This window comes from Cetorhinus maximus, chromosome 9 (assembly GCF_964194155.1).
Source record: "Cetorhinus maximus chromosome 9, sCetMax3.hap1.1, whole genome shotgun sequence".
In the NCBI taxonomy this organism is placed as follows: Eukaryota; Metazoa; Chordata; class Chondrichthyes; order Lamniformes; family Cetorhinidae; genus Cetorhinus; species Cetorhinus maximus.
The window spans coordinates 52,596,896-52,616,116 of NC_135887.1; the positions used below are offsets into that span (position 1 = coordinate 52,596,896).

A 19,221-nucleotide genomic window follows, 5' to 3' on the forward strand; every position below is an offset into this window, starting at 1 on the left:
TTCACCTACCCCAATCAGGGGACTGACCACCATTCCCCCCGCTCCCCCGATCATGGAAATGGCCTCCCAGCAAACCACCCCCCACCCCAATCATGGGACTGATCTTCGTGTTTAATTATCCATTTACCGAATCAGGCAGCAAAAGACATTCTGAGAATTGCGACTGTTTCTTTGTTAAACTGTAGATTAGCACAAATACCAGGTTCCACTCTCCCCTTCTGGATCCTTTCCCTGTCCAGGAGCAAAAACCCCGTTACTGGGGGAAAACCCAACTCTTAAGTACAGGCTACACCTCTCAATTCACTGAGGACCATCCTGATTTACTCTTAAAGGGACCTTCATTTCTAACATTGTCACTCCCTTCACACCCACCTCCCCCCCCCCCCTCCCCCCCACCAAACTTCCCCAATCAAGGTATTCCTGTCCCCTCCGCCCCTACAGTTTGGTCGGCTGCAGATAATGCAAACCTACTTGGGGCCATGTGAATTGGTGCCCAGAATGGTATAGAGAGGGATTATATTAGGCCTTGAACGGAGCTGAAAACTATTCCCCAGGTAAAACTGGGAAGTTTGTGTGGTGCTTGTAAAATTCTTTCCTGTTATTGGTGGACCTGGTCAGTATTTTGCCATAGTATTAATGGCAGTCTATGTGGAACCATATTGATTTGGGAACTCTGTCGCCAGACACTGCAGGAAGATGGAGGAATGTTAGTTTACTTGTAGGGAGAACCTGATGATTGAAGCTAGAATTTCCACACTGGATCAGTAACCTAGTTAGCAGACTCGCAAATACCTGAAATGAAACCTTTTGAATTGGGGCAGTATCCCTCTGGAATAGGATTTGTTAAACAAATCAGTCAACAAATTGAAGAAAAATAAGGCGGATTTCAGAGTGTTTATCTTTGATCAGAATTGCACAGACCCTTCATTGAAGTCATCGCATTTGTTTGAGCGTTCACTTGGGGAGGTGAGATTGGGGGATGGGGGCTGCTGGCGTGTGAAGGGAGGGAAATGGAAAATGTTTGACTAATTTTAGTATGATGCCACCATGTGCAGCCCGTCACAATGAAACTGGGCTTTCCACAGAGGGGAAGGTCAGAGTCGGGCAGTTTATCTTTCAGTAAATAATGGAGAAGCCTTCAGTCTCTGCTGTGACAATGCAGATGGCTCGTCAGCTGCGTGACTTTGCCTTTATGCAAATTGAGGCTTGAAATGAAGCAACATGCAAATCCGAGCCCAGCAGCATTTGTAGCATCTGTGGAAAATGAGGCGGAGCAAGTTGTAAAAGGTCTCCGTCTCTGTAAACCACGCACTGCTTGCTCAAGTTAACCCTCTGTTGGCCGTGTGAAATAGCTAACCCTGCCACCAAGGAGCCCTTGGCCATCACTGAGATCACACAACTTCGTTCAGACAAAAAACTGTTGAGAGTGCACAATCACTGAATATTCTTTATTCCCAAGGGCAGTTAGGGATGGGAAATTCTGGCCTAGCCAGCAATGCTCACATCCCCATGAAGGAATAATAAATAAAATTTAGGACCGAAGCATTGAAGAAGAAATAATGCTTACCAGGATTACTTTCCCTTCTTGCCAAACTATACTGAACAAGAAGCTTTAATATTCTGCCTGGTTTATCTTCCACGGGTGGGGGCAGGGTGAGGTTAACCTGTCTCAGGCTTTGGCTAGTTAACAATCCACTCGCAGGAGAGTCTCTGCAGACTAGGAGTGGTGTCAATGTCTTCCTCCCCTCCCTCTCTGTGGGGCCAGGGCTCATTCTTTCTTCACAAGCTTACCAACCTAGTGGGCAGGAGGAATGCAACCTGCAACTTCTCTGTAAGGGTAGCTGCTCCGTGTAATGGATCTTTATACAATACCACTGCCTAGTGGGTTGTGTGCCTGGTGGGCTCATAAGGAGACCAGTATCAAGGGTGGGGAGCTGGGTGGGAGTTTAGGATGGGTATTGAGGGGAGGAGGTATGGGTAGTGGAGGTGGATGTTTGGGAGGTGAATTGATTGACAAAAGGAACCCAATTTTCAAAATGGTGTTAGGCAGCACAGAGGGATCCTGGGTGTGGGATATTCTTAGGTCTGGTCTAAGCTTGTGTAAGCCCAAGTGTGATTGCAGCTGCACCCATCCAGGCAAGTATAGAGTATTCTACAAGTCAGGAGTGAGATGGAATACTCCCCGCTTGCTTGGCTGGATGCAGCTGGAACAACACACAAAAAACTCAACATCATTCAGGATGATCTATTGTTTTATCTCCACCTTTCAGCCCATTTTGATCCCACCCCCCCACCCCACCCCACCCCCACTAGGGCCATCTGCCACTAGCTTATCCTGCTTGCTACCCTTAATGTCCCCATTAACACATTCCTTAGATAATATCACCACCATCAACACCCCTTTGTCCTTTTGTCTATGACATCTTTGGCAATCTCTCCTTTGCCTCCACCTATCACTGGCCCCCTAATCTGCTCTACCTGTCCCACCCCCCTCTACCAGCTTATATTTCACCTCATTTCTCTATTTCCTTAGTTCTGACGAAGAGTCATACGGACTCGAAACGTCAACTGTATTCCTCTCCACAGATGGTGTCAGACCTGCTGAGTTTTTCCAGGTATTTTTGTTTTTGTTTCAGATTTCCAGCATCCGCAGTATTTTGCTTTTATCATTCAGGACAAAGCAGCCTGCTTGATTGGCACCCCATCCACCATCTTAAACATCCACTCCCTCCACCACCAGTGCATACAGTGGCAGCAGTGTGTATCATCTACAAGATGCAACTCACCGAGACTCCTTCGACAGCACCTTCCAAACCCACTACCTCTGCCACCTACCTTGGCCCATGCATACTCTCTTTCTAAGAAACTGTATTTTTACATATTAATGTTAGTGTAGCTATAACTGTTAACCAGGAACACTTCAGCAGCTTGGCAACGTTAGTTGTTGCATTTTAATTTTAATATGAAGCCCAATCCTATTGTTACTGCCCACTGACCGGGAAATATATGGAGTAACACTGGGAGTTAAGAGTGGGAGATGACACTCTAGACTTGCAAGTCATTAGGTGGAATCTTATCTCCATAGTCTCTGGTGCAACGGTGGGGTCGTATTCGGCTGACCAACCCAGCCTCCTGGTTAGCGGGCCTTTTATTTGCTCTTTACCAGAGTGAACCAATAGGACCCCACCTCTAGATTCCCGGACCAAATATGGAGGCTAGGCGGGATGATGTGTATATTCTGTCAAAGAGGGAATTTCTAATTTAAGGGATAACGGCATTGGTTACAAGGGTTTGGCAGGACTCAGATTTTTGAGGTCGCAGCACCCACAAGGTTGGAGAGGAGACCTGGGAAGGCTGATCCCCGGCTCTCTCACTCTTACCTGGAGGTCTTGCCATGGGATCTGAGGGGACTGCAGCGAGATGAGCTCTCCCGAAGAGGACAACCAATCCAACCCAGCAGACGTGGATGGAAGTGACTGAGGAAGTCAGCAGTGGGAGTATGATTTCTCCAACTGGGAGAATCCAGGATCTCAGGACAGTTAGTGGCATAACAGTTTCAGGAGCCTGAGCCAGGAATTTTCCGGCCCTGCAGCCGTCGGGCATCATTGCAGGCGGGGGAGACGGGGACAATATGGCGACAAGGCCAAAATTCAGTTTTACAGCATTACAAAACCAGCTTGCAATCATCCACTCCACCTGTTGACGGCGGCCGCGTTTCCTGCCGGAGTGAATTGGGGAACCTAATTTCAATACTTTAGCATCTCATTATGAGCCCTGCTCATCTGAATCACACCCTACCCCCCCCAAACGCTGGATCATCCAGGCACTTCAGTGTGATTGCACACCAGCGTTTTTCACAATTGAACATAAGCGACGTGCACCTGGTGGGCTGCACTTCACTCGGGACTTCGAGGTTTGTTTGCCTATCTTGCTTCGGGCAGCACTCACTGTCATCAGCATCAGGCTTCATAGGCAGCACCACCACTTTTAGGGGGACTCGTGGGCAGGTCTCTACCTACCAGATGAGCTGTAAGGCGGGGGAGGCTTTTCAAAGGCTGCAGGGCTAGGGCTTGCTTGGGGAGGGGGGAGAAGTGGCCTCAGGCAAGGGAAGATGCTACAGGGCGAGAGTTGTACCTGGGAAGGATGTGTGTAGGGGCACATGTTGATCTCTGCAAGTGGTCTCAAGATGGTGAGGGTTGAGGAGGCAGTTTCCAAAGGATATGAGGCCAGATGGAGATGTGAGGATGTATGTTAGACAGTGAGTGGTGATGTTCCTTGAGTTGACAGTGAGTGCGATGCCAATGAATGTGTGATGGGCTTGTGAGTGTGAGAGTTAGTGATAAGATGGTTACCTTACCCTGGTGGCGTGGATGAGCTCATTCATCTGTTTTCTGCACTCGATGGCCAACCTCTTGTGTGCAGCGACCACCTCTGTCACCACCTCCCAAGCTGAAGTGGTGAAACTGATGGGCCTCCTGAGGCCAGAGTGGGGTTAGAGGGCATCATGGTGGGCCTCTATGGCATCCTGAAGGTTTCCCAGGGATGCGTCACTGAATCGGGGGGACCGCACTCTTCTTGGCTTTTGGGGCTATGTCTTCACTGGTGCCCTCCTGAGCTGCAAGAATTGAGAAGTGTGCACACGGCTGCAGTTTAAATATGGCGCCCTGCGTGAGGTAACGGTGTGGCGGGCAAATCGGAGGCCGCCCACCAGCGAGACAGCATCTTTCCTGTGGCTCCAAAATTAATGAGATGGGAATGGGACGATACAGCGTGAAAACCCACCATTGCGGCCAGTGAGTAAAATGACCCTTTTCCTGCCTGCCACCATATTTTGTGCAAAACTGGGACGATTCCGCTCTGTTCATTGCCCAGCATTCTCAGGACAACATACATTGCAGCTCTACTCATTCCCCTCCTGCAGGTACCTCACATACCCAACAGAGCGGCCAACACTTACACTCACCCTCAGCCTGTTGCCATCTCTCAACCATGCCTCACACTCACCCTCCTCAAATGGAGTCCTTGCCTCCTCTCCACACAAGCCATTATGAATATGCAACCCTTCCTGCTTTCACCCCTTGCAGGAGAAGTGAGCATGCGCCCAACCTGGTGAGAGGCAGAGTTATGGTGTGGTTGGAAGGCTGGTGGCTTGGCCTCCAGTGACAGCCATCTTGTTGGCCATTGGCAATGGGTGTCCACCTGCTCCACTGGGAAGGAGGCTGCAGATGTCAGCAGTGACCTACTGGGAGAGCCTCCTGAGACACTGGTACTCAGATGTGTCGAGAAGGGTTATCCTCTGCCTGTAGACCCTGTGTCGGGGCTGTCACCTCTTCCTAGCTGGCTCTTGGTGTCCAATCCCTCTGTCCTGAGGAGAAGGCAGCTGGTGCTGCTGTTGGAGCTGTTGGCAGTGGTGAGCTCCCCCTTGATACTCAGCAGAGCTGGAAGGTGGAGCTGCATAAACTGCTCCCACCCCATGGTGAAGGCTGACAGCAGGGAAGTGCAGCTGGAAGTGAGTGATGTGCTGGACAGGTGGGGTGTCTTCTAAGCAGTTGACAATCCCCTGTCAAGCAGTGAAAGCTCTCTTTGAGAGAAGAAGCACTTTGAACATCAGCCTCTCACCTGGATGTGGCTGAAGCTCTTCAGTGTAATTGATTAAAGCCTTCCCAGGTTGTCAGTTTCACTGAGGAGGTTCTTCCCAATGTGTAATCACCTTCTCCAACCTGCTGGGTTCCAGACAGAGTGTGGAACTCCTTTGCTGCTGAGACAGTGAATCCATGTGCAAGATCGCTCCTAATTGAGTTAAGCTCTTCATATGGCTTTCCGCCTCGGCAACGAAGGTTCGTGACTGCCAGCTCCAAGGTACCTCTGAGAAAGTCGAAGAGGGCAGGATAACAATTTCCCTGCCCCCGAACCTGCCTCCATCAGCCTGGGGAAATTCAACCCATTATGTCTAGCAACAGTGTGAGGTGATACACTTTGGAAGGAGTAATTTGACAAGTATTCAATGAATGGCATGACACTAGGAAGTTCTGAGGAACAAAGGGACCTTGGCGTGTGTGTCCATAGATCTCTGAAGGCGGAGGGGCATGTTAGTGGGGTGGTGAAAAAGCCATATGGGACACTTGCCTTTATCAATCGAGGCATAGATTACAAAAGTAGGGAGGTCATGTTGGAGTTGTATAGAACCTTGGTGAGGCCACAGCTGGAGTACTGTGTGCAGTTCTGGTCTCCACATTATAGGAAGGATGTGATTGCACTGGAGGGGGTGCAGAGGAGATTCACCAGGATGTTGCCTGGGATGAAACATTTAAGTTATGAAGAGAGGTTGGATAGACTTGGGTTGTTTTCGTTGGAGCAGAGAAGACTGAGGGGCGACCTGATCAAGGTGTACAAGATTATGAGGGGCATGGACAGGGTGGATAGGGAGCAGCTATTCCCCTTAGTTGAAGGGTCAGTCACGAGGGGACACAAGTTCAAGGTGAGGGGCAGGAGGTTTAGGGGGGAATGTGATGAAAAACCTTTTTACCCAGAGGGTGGTGATGGTCTGGAATGCGCTGCCTGGGAGGGTGGTGGAGGCGGGTTGCCTCGTATCCTTTAAAAAGTACCTGGATGAGCACTTGGCACGTCATAACATTCAAGGCTATGGGCCAAGTGCTGGTAAATGAGATTAGGTAGGTAGGTCAGGTGTTTCTCACGTGTTGGTGCAGACTCAATGGGCCGAAGGGCTTCTTCTGCACTGTGAGATTCTGTGAACGTCATGCTATGCACCAACCACAGAGCTTTCTCCTCCCCACCACGCCTGTCTCCCACTACTGCTGGAATCATCTCACCATGCCTCCCATGTTTAGGAACCTCTGGATGATGATCCACTCATCACAGAATTCACACCTTTTTCCTCCTTTGTAATGTTAAATTAACCAGCTAACAAAGGGAAGGAAAGATATATCATCATTAATTACCATTAGTTAGTTGCTTCTCGAGCACTTCATGGAATGAATTACTTTTGTAAGTATTGCTACTTGGCCAAACATAGAGCGTTCTGAGCAGCAAAATCCTACAGACAACAGTAACGTGAATGACCAGCTAATCTACTTCTGCTGGTGTTATTTGAGAGGAATGTTGGCTGGGACACCGGAAGAATTTCCTGTACTTCCTTGAATAGTGCCATGGGACCTTTCACATCCACCTGAGAAGGCAGGCTGTTTAATGACTCGTGACATATCCAGGCATACTGAAAGAATTAGTGCTGTACATAAAGTTTTTGGTATCCGTACCATGAACCTCAGTGTGTAAGGGTATTTGTGCTGTTCTGGCTCACTTCTACATTGGTTTAAATTTGGATATTAGCATTAATTCCATAACCAGGAGACTATTTCTTTTTAGCGTCCTTGTACTGCACGGACTGAAATATTCAGTAAATGGAACTTTTGAGAGCCATGTGTGCAGCTTGTGACACGTGGATGAAGTAAAACTCATTTTAATAAAAAAGGACATAAACTAATAAGTGTAAAACAGTGATGTGGTCAGTGGGAGCTGAGTTACAACAAACAGTGTAACTTTAACTTTTTAAAATGAGTGAATTATGCACCTAGTTCTTTTTTAATACCTTTCTACCACAGCGCACCGAGAGACTGGGAACTGTTTAGAGCCCCTCGGGCTGTACAGATCAAAATGAAAGGCTGTAAATGACTGTAATATTGTTTGTACTGATGCACCTGGTGATACATTTTGTAAAAGTTTAACCTGGATTGTACCCTTGTGGTGTTGTTTTTGAGATGGTTTTGAATGTGATTGAAGATAATTTATGAATAAAGTATATTTTTACCTAGTTCTTTTTTAATTGTACAATATTTCTTCATTGAAGAATTAATCTAATGTATCTCCATCCCAGCTAGTCTCACATAGGTTGAGTGACTGTATTGTGATCTCTCAGCCATTGTATTACTAAAAATGGCAGAGAGGTACATCCCACTGCCTCCCTGCCCTTCACACACACCACAAAACCAAGCTTGGTCACAAATAAATTTTGTTCTGAGAAGAGTTATTGTGTGTTAACAGCAACAACAATATGGTTCAATATTGTATAGAGATAGTGATGTGCTTTTTTCAACACTTCTCACTTCTAATTGATGAGTAAACACCTGAGCACTGTGGGGTTACTATTGACAAAAAAACTTAACTCCACCAGCTATATAAATACTGTGATTACAGAAACAGGTCAGAGACTGGGAATTCTGCAGCGCGTAACTCACCTCCTGACTCCCCAAAGTCTGTCCACCATCTACAAGGCACTAATTAGGAGTGTGATGGAATACCCTCCACTGGCCTGGATGAGTGCAGCTCCAACAATACTCAAGCTCAACACCATACAAAACAAAGCCCCCATGAACCATCTTCACCATTCACTCCCTCCACTACTGACACACAGTGGCAGCAGTGTGTACTATCTACAAGATGCAGTGCAGCATCTCACCAATGTTCCTTAGCACCTTCCAAACCCGCGACCTCTACCATCTAGAAGGACAAGGGCAGCAGATACATGGGAACACCACCACCTGGAAGTTCCCCTCCAAACCACACACCATCTTCACTGTTGCTGGGTCAGAATCTCTAACCACACTGTGGGTGTAGCTATACCACATGGATTCAAGAAGGCAGCTCACCACCAGTTTCTGAATGGCAGTTAGGGTTGAATGTAAAAAATGCTGGCCTCATTAGCAATGCTTACATCCTAAGAATAATAAAAAAAAACATTGGGAGAGTAGAGAATACAGAGTTGATGGGTGGACGGATATGGAAGAGAACAACCTACTTTGCATCTTTGCTCCTTCATCTTTCTGCTTGCCAGGAAGAAGTTGATACAAGCCTGAAGCTGCCTTATAGGAGGCTAGGAGCAAAACTTCTGCCCAGCTTATGGAAGCGATCTAACCAAAGTCCTGGGGTTAAATTCATTAATGTATTTGGGTTGGGTTTCCATTGTCATTTTGGTTGCAACATGGTCGTCTTTCCACAGTGGGGTGGGCGGGGGGGTGGGGGGTTGTGGGGGCAGCTATTGGAGTGGTACCTTGCTGTAAGACTGCTTTTCCCAATGTGACCCCATTTTAATGCTTGAGTTCATGTGGCCCAGAGTGAAAATTGGAGGGAGGTGGTGTGGGCAGAAAATTGTTGAGTGAGGGAGGGGGGGTTGAGTTGGTGAGTAGGGGAGGGGGTTTGTCCTTAAAACTCACCTTTCTCTAGGCTCTGATTATAGCAGCAATCAGGCCTCAGATAACAAATGATTAAGCTATGCCCACTAACAGAATAAAACACTGAACATTTAGCCTCACAGCTGTCAAAACTCAGTCCAAGCACCCCTGGCACATTGCTGCCTCAGAACTCGTGATCCCGAAGCCTTGCCCTGTGATCCCACTAAGGGTTGTGACCCACAATTTGGGAACCCCTGCTTGAGGAATATTGGTGCGACACCTTTTTATGGGGGTTGAGGTGGTGACATTTCGGCATGGCACCTTCTCAGTGTACAAGGTGTGTGTATCATTTTCCTGTAACTTACTTACAAGGTAGTGCGAATTCTAAGGAGCCTGAGGTATATATTGCAAATTTTCAACAAATGTGAATGCCATTTTTGCCTGTGATGGTTGCTAAACTCTGTCCCTCATCTTAATTTTACACATAGCAGAAATCGCAGGTAGTGACTGACTCTGGCATTCGGACTGGCATCAGAATCTGCCGTATCCAATAGCATCATTATTGTGACACTTTCTAGTAGAATATTCAGAACCCAGAGTAACTGCTATTCGCTACTTCCTCTGTCAGAGTTCAGCTATTCCTAATAAGGATGAAGCTGAGTGTCTTGTATTTATACAATGAAAAAAAGGCCACCAGATACAAAAGGGGGACTAGAATGATGAATAAATAAAGGGAATAGTTTACACCAATCCCAACATTAGCCTAGTAATGTTGAGAAAAACAGTTCAAGCAATAATAGGAACATAGGACTTGGGAGCAGGAGTAGACCATTCAGCCCTTCAAGCCTGCTCTGCCATTCTATAAGATCATGGCTGATCTGGTGTGGTCCCAACTCCACTTTGCTGTCTGCCTCCCCATAACCGTTGACTCCTTGTCTAACAAAAATCTGCCTAACTTAGCCTTGAATAAATTCAATGACCCAGCCTCCACTGCTTTCCAAGGAAGAGAATTCCACAGACTAACAACCCTCTGAGAGAAAAGAATTTCTCCCCATCTCTGTCTTTAAATGGTAGACCTCTTAATCTTAAACTGTATCCCCTGGTTCTAGTCTCTCCCACAAGTGGAAACATCATCCTGGCTATCTCCCCTGTAAAATCCCCTCAGGATCTTATATGTTTCAATAAGATCACCTCTCATTCTTCTAAATTCCAATGGGTTTAGGCCCAACCTGTTCAACCTTTTTTCATAAGGTATGGCGTGTGTTGTCATTTGATTTTCTAAAATAAGCACTTATATCTGTAACAAAAACAAAATATTGCAGACTCTGAAAGTTTGAAATAAAGACAGAAAATGCTGGAAAATATTCAACAAATGAGACATCATCTGTGGAGAGAAGAATGGTTAAAGTTCCTGGTCAATGACCTACCATTGGAACCAGTTCTGACGAAAGGCCATCAGCCTGAAATGTTAACACTGCGACTCCCTCCACAGATGCTGCCTGACTGGCTGAGTATTTCCACAATTTTCTGTCTTTATTACTTCTTTCTGTGGATTGAATGTTGTAGGATAGTGGGCCAAACCGTTTCCCTCAGACACACTTTGTGGAGTTTTTGTTTCGTGTTTTCTGTTCTCCCAAATTTATTTTGGCTAGACTGGCATAATTGTCAAAGCAATGGGTATAATACCAAAGGGATGGGCAGCGAAGGCACCCCATGAGCATTTCAGAGTGTTGATTATAGTCTGTTACCCTGTAGTCAACCATCTGAAGAAGGACCCAGACAACACCTAGAGGTTGTAAAACTGGGAAGGTTTCATGTGAACCGGAGTGGATTGCTATAATGGAGAGTTATAACTCATAATAAAATGAATATAGCCACAGGTTGGAAATCTCAATAACCACTATTCTGAGGGTGTGAAATTGTCCTTCACTCAGAGAGTGAGGACGGTTACTGGGGGGTGGGGGGGCGGCTGCTCGGAGTGGGGTGGTTGCCTGGGGGGGTGGGGAGCAGGGCTGCTGGGGGGATTGGGGATGGGGCTGCCTGGCCTGCTGGAGAATGGGGAACAGGGCTGTTGGGGGGTGGTGTGGAGATGGGGCTGCTGCATGGAGGAGTGTGAATGGAGTAGCTGGGGAGTGCGGAGCAGGGCTGCTGGGGATTGGTGGGGGGTGTGGCGGGGGGTGGGTGCGGCTTGAGCTGCTGGGGGAGTGGAGCTGCGGGGGATTGGTTCTGCCAGGGGTGGTGGTGGGGATGGGGCAGGAGGGGACAGGAATGCTGGTGAAACCACAGCTCCATTTGCACTCCACAGACCTGCTGAGTTTTTCCAGCATTTTCTGTTTTTATTTCAGATTTCCAGCATCTGCTGTATTTTGCTTTTGTATTCATTTGTGCTCCACCTGATTTAAATTTGTGTTGGCAAAGGCCAGTTTCAACTCGAGAATCTTCAGTACCTGATCAGAGAAAACCCTCAGAATGAATTTGCTTTTGTGTTGGTTTGTGCCAATAACATGGCTGATGTTGATCCTGAAGTATTTAGGCTCATGACTTTTCCTTTTGTATTTTAGGTTCTGGCTTGGTTTGAGGATGAAGAAACTGTCACTGCTTTTGTGGAACCCTTTGTGATCCTTCTGATTCTGATTGTGAATGCACTGGTTGGTGTGTGGCAGGTAAGAACTCAATAGTATGATGTTTTTCAGCCCTCTTACCTCTGATACCCCCCTCCAATTTTGACTCCTTCTCTCACTAAGCGGTCGGCTCATGCTACGATTCAGTAGACAGTAAACCATCCAGTCTGAACTAGAGCACCACGACCATCCTCACTAGATTCACACATACGAGTATTATCCAGCAACAATGAAGAGCAGGAATCCTCCCGTACCCCATCCTGACCCGACAATCTAGTCTGGGACCACTGAGGCCAATTGTAGCACAGTCATTGCAACCTGAGATCATCTCAGCAAAGCACAAGCCGGAACTCAAAGCTGGGACCACTCTTACCTTCAGTGGCTCACTACCGCATCACACTCTGCATTTACACACGGGGCAGCTCTTTTTGATCAAATGAACAATTTTTAAGCTGATTCCAAAAGAACAGCCAACTTTAATATCTGCAAAACAACTCCACGTGGCTAGTGTCCTATCTTTTGAAATAAGTAGTTGATGTCAAAATGAGCTGTGAGTTTAAGAATGCATGTTTTATGACTCACTTCTGCTGTTCGTAGGATATTTTCACTCGTTTAAATCTTGAGAGTTTTGGGAAAGGTTGTGTATAAAAAGTTGGAATAATTTGCTCTCATGAATACATTTGGCAGTGGATTTTTAGTGAAATCAAATCATTGAACTTTGAGAAATTTGGAAGGATGCATGTCCTTCTCTCTCTGTCAGTGGGCTGGATCTGTCTGGCCTAGATGGATGCCTCGAATTTTCCTTCTAGGCTGTTTCTATTTACTAAACTTCTCTCCTGTGAGAACATCAACCTGTGGCATTTGCTTCAAGGATTTAATTGTGGCCAATCTAATCCAACTGATGGCTTTTCGATTCTGGGAATCTGGTTACTGCAATACATTCTATTATCAGAATCTATAAATGTTTTAATTAAAATTGAGACCTATGAAATTGGAGATAATGTGGCATGGAAATGAAATGGCTCTGGAGATAGGAGAGAGAGAGAAGGCTGGGATAAAAGATGTTTTGTGTTAGCAGACAGTGATGAATGATATTCCCAAGGGAGCAGTGCTGGGTCCCCAACTTTTTGCATTCTAGCAAATACTTTGGATTTGGGAATCAGAGAAAGCTTATTTAACTTTTCTACTGGCATTATACCAGGAGCTGTAGCAATTTGTAAATTAAGAAATCAAAACATTTCAGAAATGGTTAAATGTAAAGTGAATGTAATACAGCACATGTAGCTAAACATGAAATGTGAGGTTGTACATTTTGACTGAAAGGATAATTTGAAAACTGTCTACAAAGGAAGCACAGAGCGGGTGATAATTTAGGGGTTCAAGTACATAATTCAATGAAGTTACCTCAAGGGTACAGCAAGTCTCATCATATACAAAGGCAAACTGTTTTAGATGCTGGAAATATGAAATAAGAACAGAAAATACTGGAATTACTCAGCAGGTCAGGCAGCATCTGTCGTTCACCGTTTTCTCTCTTCCCTCCTTTCGTGAATATCAGTGTTACATTTAATATCCAATCTGCTGGGAATGTTCTAGAATTTAAGAAATGTTGGAAAATCATAACCAATCACTATCTCTGCAGCTATTTCTTTTAGAACCCTGAGACATATCCATCTGGTCCTGGGGATTTGTCAGAATTTAGTCCCTCAAGTTACTCCAATACTTTTTCTCTGTGATATTAATTACCTTAAGTTCCTCATTCTTATCAGCCCCTTGGTTATCCTCTATGTCTGCTAATGTAATTTGTGTCTTCAACTGTCAAGACAGATACAAAATATTTGTTCAAAGTCTCTGCCATTTCCTCATTCCCTCTAAAATTTCCCCTGTCTCTGCCTCTAAGGGACCAATATTTATTTTAGCTACCCTCCTCCTTTTTATAAACTTGTTAAAGCTCTTACAATCTTTTTATATCCTGGGTTAGTTTAATCTCATTCTATTTTTTCCCATTTTGTCAACTTTTTGGTGACTCTTTGCTGGTTTCTAAAACACTGCCAAACCTTAGGCTTACTCCTACTCTTTACATCATTATAAGCCTCTTCTTTTAAACTAATATTACCCTTAGCCTTCTTAGTAAGCCACTTCTTTCATTCTGAGGTTTTGTTTTTTTAATGGAATTTATATTCGTTGAACATTTTGATTGTTTCTTTAAATGTTTCCTGCTGTTCATTTATCGCCATAAATTGTAGTCTATTTACCCAATCAACCTTAGCTAGCCTCATACCTTTGTAATTGGCTTTGTTGTAGTTTAAGATTCTCAATTGGGACTGAAGTATACTTTCAAGCTTGATATGGAATTCAATTGTGTTATGATCACTTTTTCCCAGAGGATCTTTTACTATGACATTACTAATTAAACCTGCCTCATTGCACAATACTAGATCTAAAATGGCTTTTTCCCTAGTTGTTTCCACAACATATAGCTCCACAAAACTATCATGAAAGCATTTTATGAACTAATGAACTACTCCCACCAGATCCTTTCTCAATGCTGTCCTTATGAGATCCTATATTATCAGGGCTAGCCCTCCTCTTTTTTCCATTCTGTCTGACTTTGTGTACTCTGCAATATTATGTATTTACTAGATTATTCATTACAAGAAGCTTACCATTTAGAAGTAAGTAGGTATTATTGTAGTTCTACGGAGCGAGGATCAGAACACATGTGATTTTTTTTTTGCCCCCACTGTAAAATCCATGATGATGCCTGGAGTGTTGTGTTGAGAGACTGGGTACATTTTGGTTATATTACAATGAAATGAATCTGAGGAGGACCTTACTGAGACATTATGTGAAGCTATTGAGAAGGAATGATGTAAATAGAAGTAATAGGCTAAATGTACTAAACTGAGCATAGAAGTGACTATTTTACCATTAAAATCAGTTAGCGCTGGAGATAATTAAATACTGTATTTGCAATTAAAAAATATAGAATTGGTGGTAATGGTAGCATAGGAAGAGTGCCTGGACAGCAGTATTGGTGGATAATAGAACTGTCCCAGATAAAACACAACTTTGCAAATGCCTCTTTCTAGAGTTACTCTATCTCAGAGTTGTTGAGCTGGAGCTGGAGCCTGAGTCAAGGATACTCCAACACACACGTGAGAGGGACAAATACCAGCTGGATGGTTTACTCTAGAGCATGCTCATAGCACGTAGACTGATTAAGGAAGAGGAGTGTGTGACTGACTGACTGTCAACACATTAAAGGAAGCTGAGTAGAGGAAGGGAAGGAGGAGCCATAGAATCTGGTCCTATCCAACAGATACAGTGTAACTTGTTCCCCGTGAGAACAATGAAAAAGGCTGTGAAAGTGATGGCCAAAGCACTTTGGAGTTCAGGGTCCAGGAATGTGTCTGTTGTCTGTTCCAATCTAGAAAGCCCTAGGTGGTGAAGGATAGAACTGCAGATTAATCTTTACACACTTTTATTTATGAGTTTTTCTTTTCAGAGATACACATTACAAGCATGTACCTCCTAATCCAACCACAGTTTCAGTCTCCTTTTACATATAGGATCACATGTGAATCCCCAGTTAATGCCCACCGCCCGAATGCAATAAAATAGTTAGTTACAATATAATTAGCATCACTTACCTGGTGCTAGGGTAAGGAATATCTTAAAATTGGCTTCAAAGAAACTTGGAAAGGGAGAACTAGTTGTGTTCTCTATTAGAACCAATGACATAGGGAGGGAGATGGCTTCTCTTCTCATTCATGCAGCTACATCTGTTATCTTTTGGCCCCTTCCTATTTCCCATCTATATGTTTTTTACATTATCCAAAAGCATGTCACTTTTCAGATGAACGCTGACGGCCCCCAGCTCTACCTTAGCACTGCCTTTCGTGACTGCTCCACTCTCTGTAAATTCTTGCCCAATTAAATATTGGGAAGATTGAAGCCATAGTCTTTGATCCATGCCAAAACTCCATTCCCTAGCCACCAAATTCATCCCTCTCCATGGCAGCTGCCTGAGGCTGAACCAGACAGTTCACAACCTTGATGCAATATTTGACTCCAAGCTGAGCTTCTGATGACCGTGCCATCACCATGACCTCCCATTTCCACTACTGTAACAGAGTGTGATTCTACTCCTACCTCAGCTCATCCATGTTTTTGTCACCTCAAGACATTTTTAAAATTTGTTCTTGGGAGGCGAGTGTTGTTGGTGAGGCCAGCATTTGTTCCCCCTACCTAATTACCCTTGAGAAGGTGGGGATGAGCCAGCTTCTTGATCCGCTGCAGTCCATGTGGCGAAGAACACCAACAGTGCTCTTAGGGAGAGAGTTGACCCAGCAACAGTGAAGGAATAATGATATATTTCTAACTCCTCATGGCTTTGCCCCTCCCTAGCTCTGTAAACTCCTCCAACCCTAACCATCCAAGATATCCGCATTCATTTAATTGTAGCCATCTGTGGATTCCTAACTTGAACTGCTCCACCATTGATGGCTGCGTCTTTAACTGCCTAGGTCCAAAGCCCTGAAATTTCCTCCCTAAAGCAACCCATCTCTCTACCTCTCTTTCCTCCTTTTAAGACACTCTTAACACTCCCTAATGTCTCCTTTTGTGGCTCGTTGTCGTATCTTGTTATATAATGCTCCTGTGAAGTACCTTGGGCCTTTTTATTATGTTAAAGGTGCTATATAAATGCAAGTTGTTGTTGAATTTCAATGTAAACAAATGTGAAGTGGTGCATCCTGGTAGGAGATCACATATTCTTCAGAGGTGCAAAGGGAATTGAGGGTGCAGATATATGAGTCATCAGAAACAGTGGCCTAAATTTTACCATCGGGGTAAGCCCGAAGTTGTAAATCTCGCTCCCGGCTGAGGTCGTGCTGTGAGTGCGATCTTATGACGGTTGGCCAATTAACGGCCAGCGTGAAACGCGCCCTGAGAAAGGGAAGAGGGCGGGCGTCGACGTCATCGTGGGTGCTGGTGGGCGTTTCCACTGAGCTCCCTGAAGGCAGACTCCTGCCTCAGGGAAGCTGCAGACCTCCAAATAATGAAAGAAAGCACAAAAATGCTGCAAAAAAAGTCCATGCAGCACAATCAAGCACCTGAAGGCAGATCTCATTTTTAAAAAAAGTCCCCAGGTGTTTATTTTAATTTTAAATCCTAACGGAGATTTCATCCTGCCCTTGGATGAGGTTCCATCAAAAATGTAAAGCCCGCCTGGCCAATTGGCCCATCCGCCAACCGTAAGGTTGGACGGGCCATGAAAAATCGCTAACAATTGGGCGGTTAATGGGCTTAATTACCTGCTTAATTGTCGGCAAGTGCTCTTCCGACTTTTGCACGTGCCCACCGACCAAAGTATCGCTCAAGTGCGTGATGACGTTGAGACGCTTGCCCAACATCATCTCGCGTGACCTTACGCCCATTCAGGTTGGGTGTGCGCCCACCCACGGGACATAAAATTCCGGCCAGCAAAGCCATAAAAAGTGCAATAAAAGCACCAGAGGAGTTTATTTCTGGAGGAATAGAATTCAAAAGCAGAGATGTTGGCTCACCTAGGGAAGGCGTGGGAGTGACTTTCAGCAGCCTGGAAATCTGAGAACTTCGGATGTCTTGCAGAATTTGATGGCAGGAGCACATTTGCATATTTTTTTCTCCATTTTCCAGCTAGGAATCTCGCCAGTATGAGAGGCTGTTGGCTGGGAAGGGCTGCCACTGAAGGCCGAAAAAGTTGAAGCCAGGGACTGAGACAGAGGGAGGGGGATATTGTGCAGGGAGGGAGGCATAAGGAGCAGGTGGGAGCGCTGGGGAAAAAGGCAGCTACCTGTTGGATCTGGCAGTTTTCACCACCCTTTAGCTGCCGGGTTTCCAGAGCACTCGGAAACCTGACCTTGCAGCTGTTATATCCACATGGCTGCTAAATTCTGAGGCGCACAGCCTATTTTAAATATTATAACATCTGATTTAAATATTATAAATATTATAACCCGTGGTTAAACTGGATGTAGGCTTCCCATTTTTAAGAATTTAACCTCCTTGACTCTCTCCTGTTTTTCTGCAGGATTAAAATTCCCCTGTTATGTTAAACTTATGTAAAAACCTTGGTTCAATCACACTTGGTACAGTTCTGGTCTCTGTAACAAAGAGGATTTCGAGGTTTGGAGAAGGTACAAAAAAGATTTACAGGGAAAGTACCAGAACTGAGAGGTTATAACTATCAGCAAAAATTGATAGACTGGAGACTAAGAGGTGACCTGAGAAAGATCTATAAAATTACAAAGGGGTTCGCTAGGTAGATGTGGAGCAGATGTCACCAAGTGTGCGATAGCACTAGGGGCGATAAATATAAGATAGTCCAGTAATGATAAATCTAGTGATGAGTTCAGGGGAAATTTTTTTTTACCCAGAGTGATTAGAACATGAAACTCACTACCATAATGAGTAATTGAGGAAAATAGCATTTATGTGGAAGCTAGATAAACATGAGTGGGAAAGGAATTGAAGGATGAGGTTACAGATGAGGTTAGATGAAATGAAGTGGGTTGGGTTTGGGGGGGCGGGGGGGTGGGGGTGGGGGGACTCACGTGGAGCATGAACACCAGCACAGAGCAGTTGGGTTGAATGGTCTGTTTCTGTGCTGTAAATTCCTTGTTAAAACAAATGAATTAGAAGCACAAATTCAGCTTGAAGGGTATGATGCAGTAGGCAAGACAGAGCCCTGGAGTGACTGGGAGCTAAGTATTCCAGCCTATAAGATCTTTAGAAAGGAAGGGGTATTGGAAAATGAAGAATAACAATGTAATTAAAGACACAATTAGAGCAGTTGGAAGGGACTTCAATCAGAGTGAGTCAGCAGTGGAAACACTGGGTAGATTTAATCAACAGCAAACAATGCATGACTCTGGGAGTTGTTCACAGACCTCCTGACAGTAGCGATGTACAAGGGTTGGGGGTGATATATAAATATAGTGATCAGAGAAACGTGTAGCAAAAATAATCTGGGTATAATGATTTTAATTTTCACATAAAATGGGAGAAACAGAGCAGCTTGTAAAGACTGAATTTCCACAGTGTATTTCAGCCAATTTACTGGAACAATATATTTTCGAATGGCCAAAGGAACAGGCTTAAAAACAAAAAGCTAAAAGCTACTGCGGATGCTGGAAATCCAAAACAAAAACAGAATTACCTGGAAAAACTCAGCAGGTCTGGCAGCATCGGTGGAGAAGAAATCAGTTGACGTTTCGAATCCTCACGACCCTTCGGCAGAACTGAAGTGTAGTTAGGAGAGAGGTGAAATATAAGCTGGTCTAAGGTGGGGGGCGGGGGGAGAGAGAAGTTGAGGGTGGGGTGGTTGTAGGGATAAGCAAGCAGTGACAGGAGCAGATAATCAAAAGATG

General features: G+C 45.0%; 1 protein-coding gene across 1 annotated transcript in view; it reads left to right on the forward strand.

Annotated features, from left to right (window-relative positions):
- The window catches only part of atp2a3 (ATPase sarcoplasmic/endoplasmic reticulum Ca2+ transporting 3), a 251,460-nt gene that overhangs the window by 60,167 nt on the left and 172,072 nt on the right, over positions 1–19,221 (forward strand). Inside the window, exon 4 of the mRNA XM_078548727.1 lies at positions 11,747–11,848. Coding sequence (XP_078404853.1) covers positions 11,747–11,848 — 102 coding nt within the window. The remainder of the gene's footprint in view (positions 1–11,746; positions 11,849–19,221) is intronic.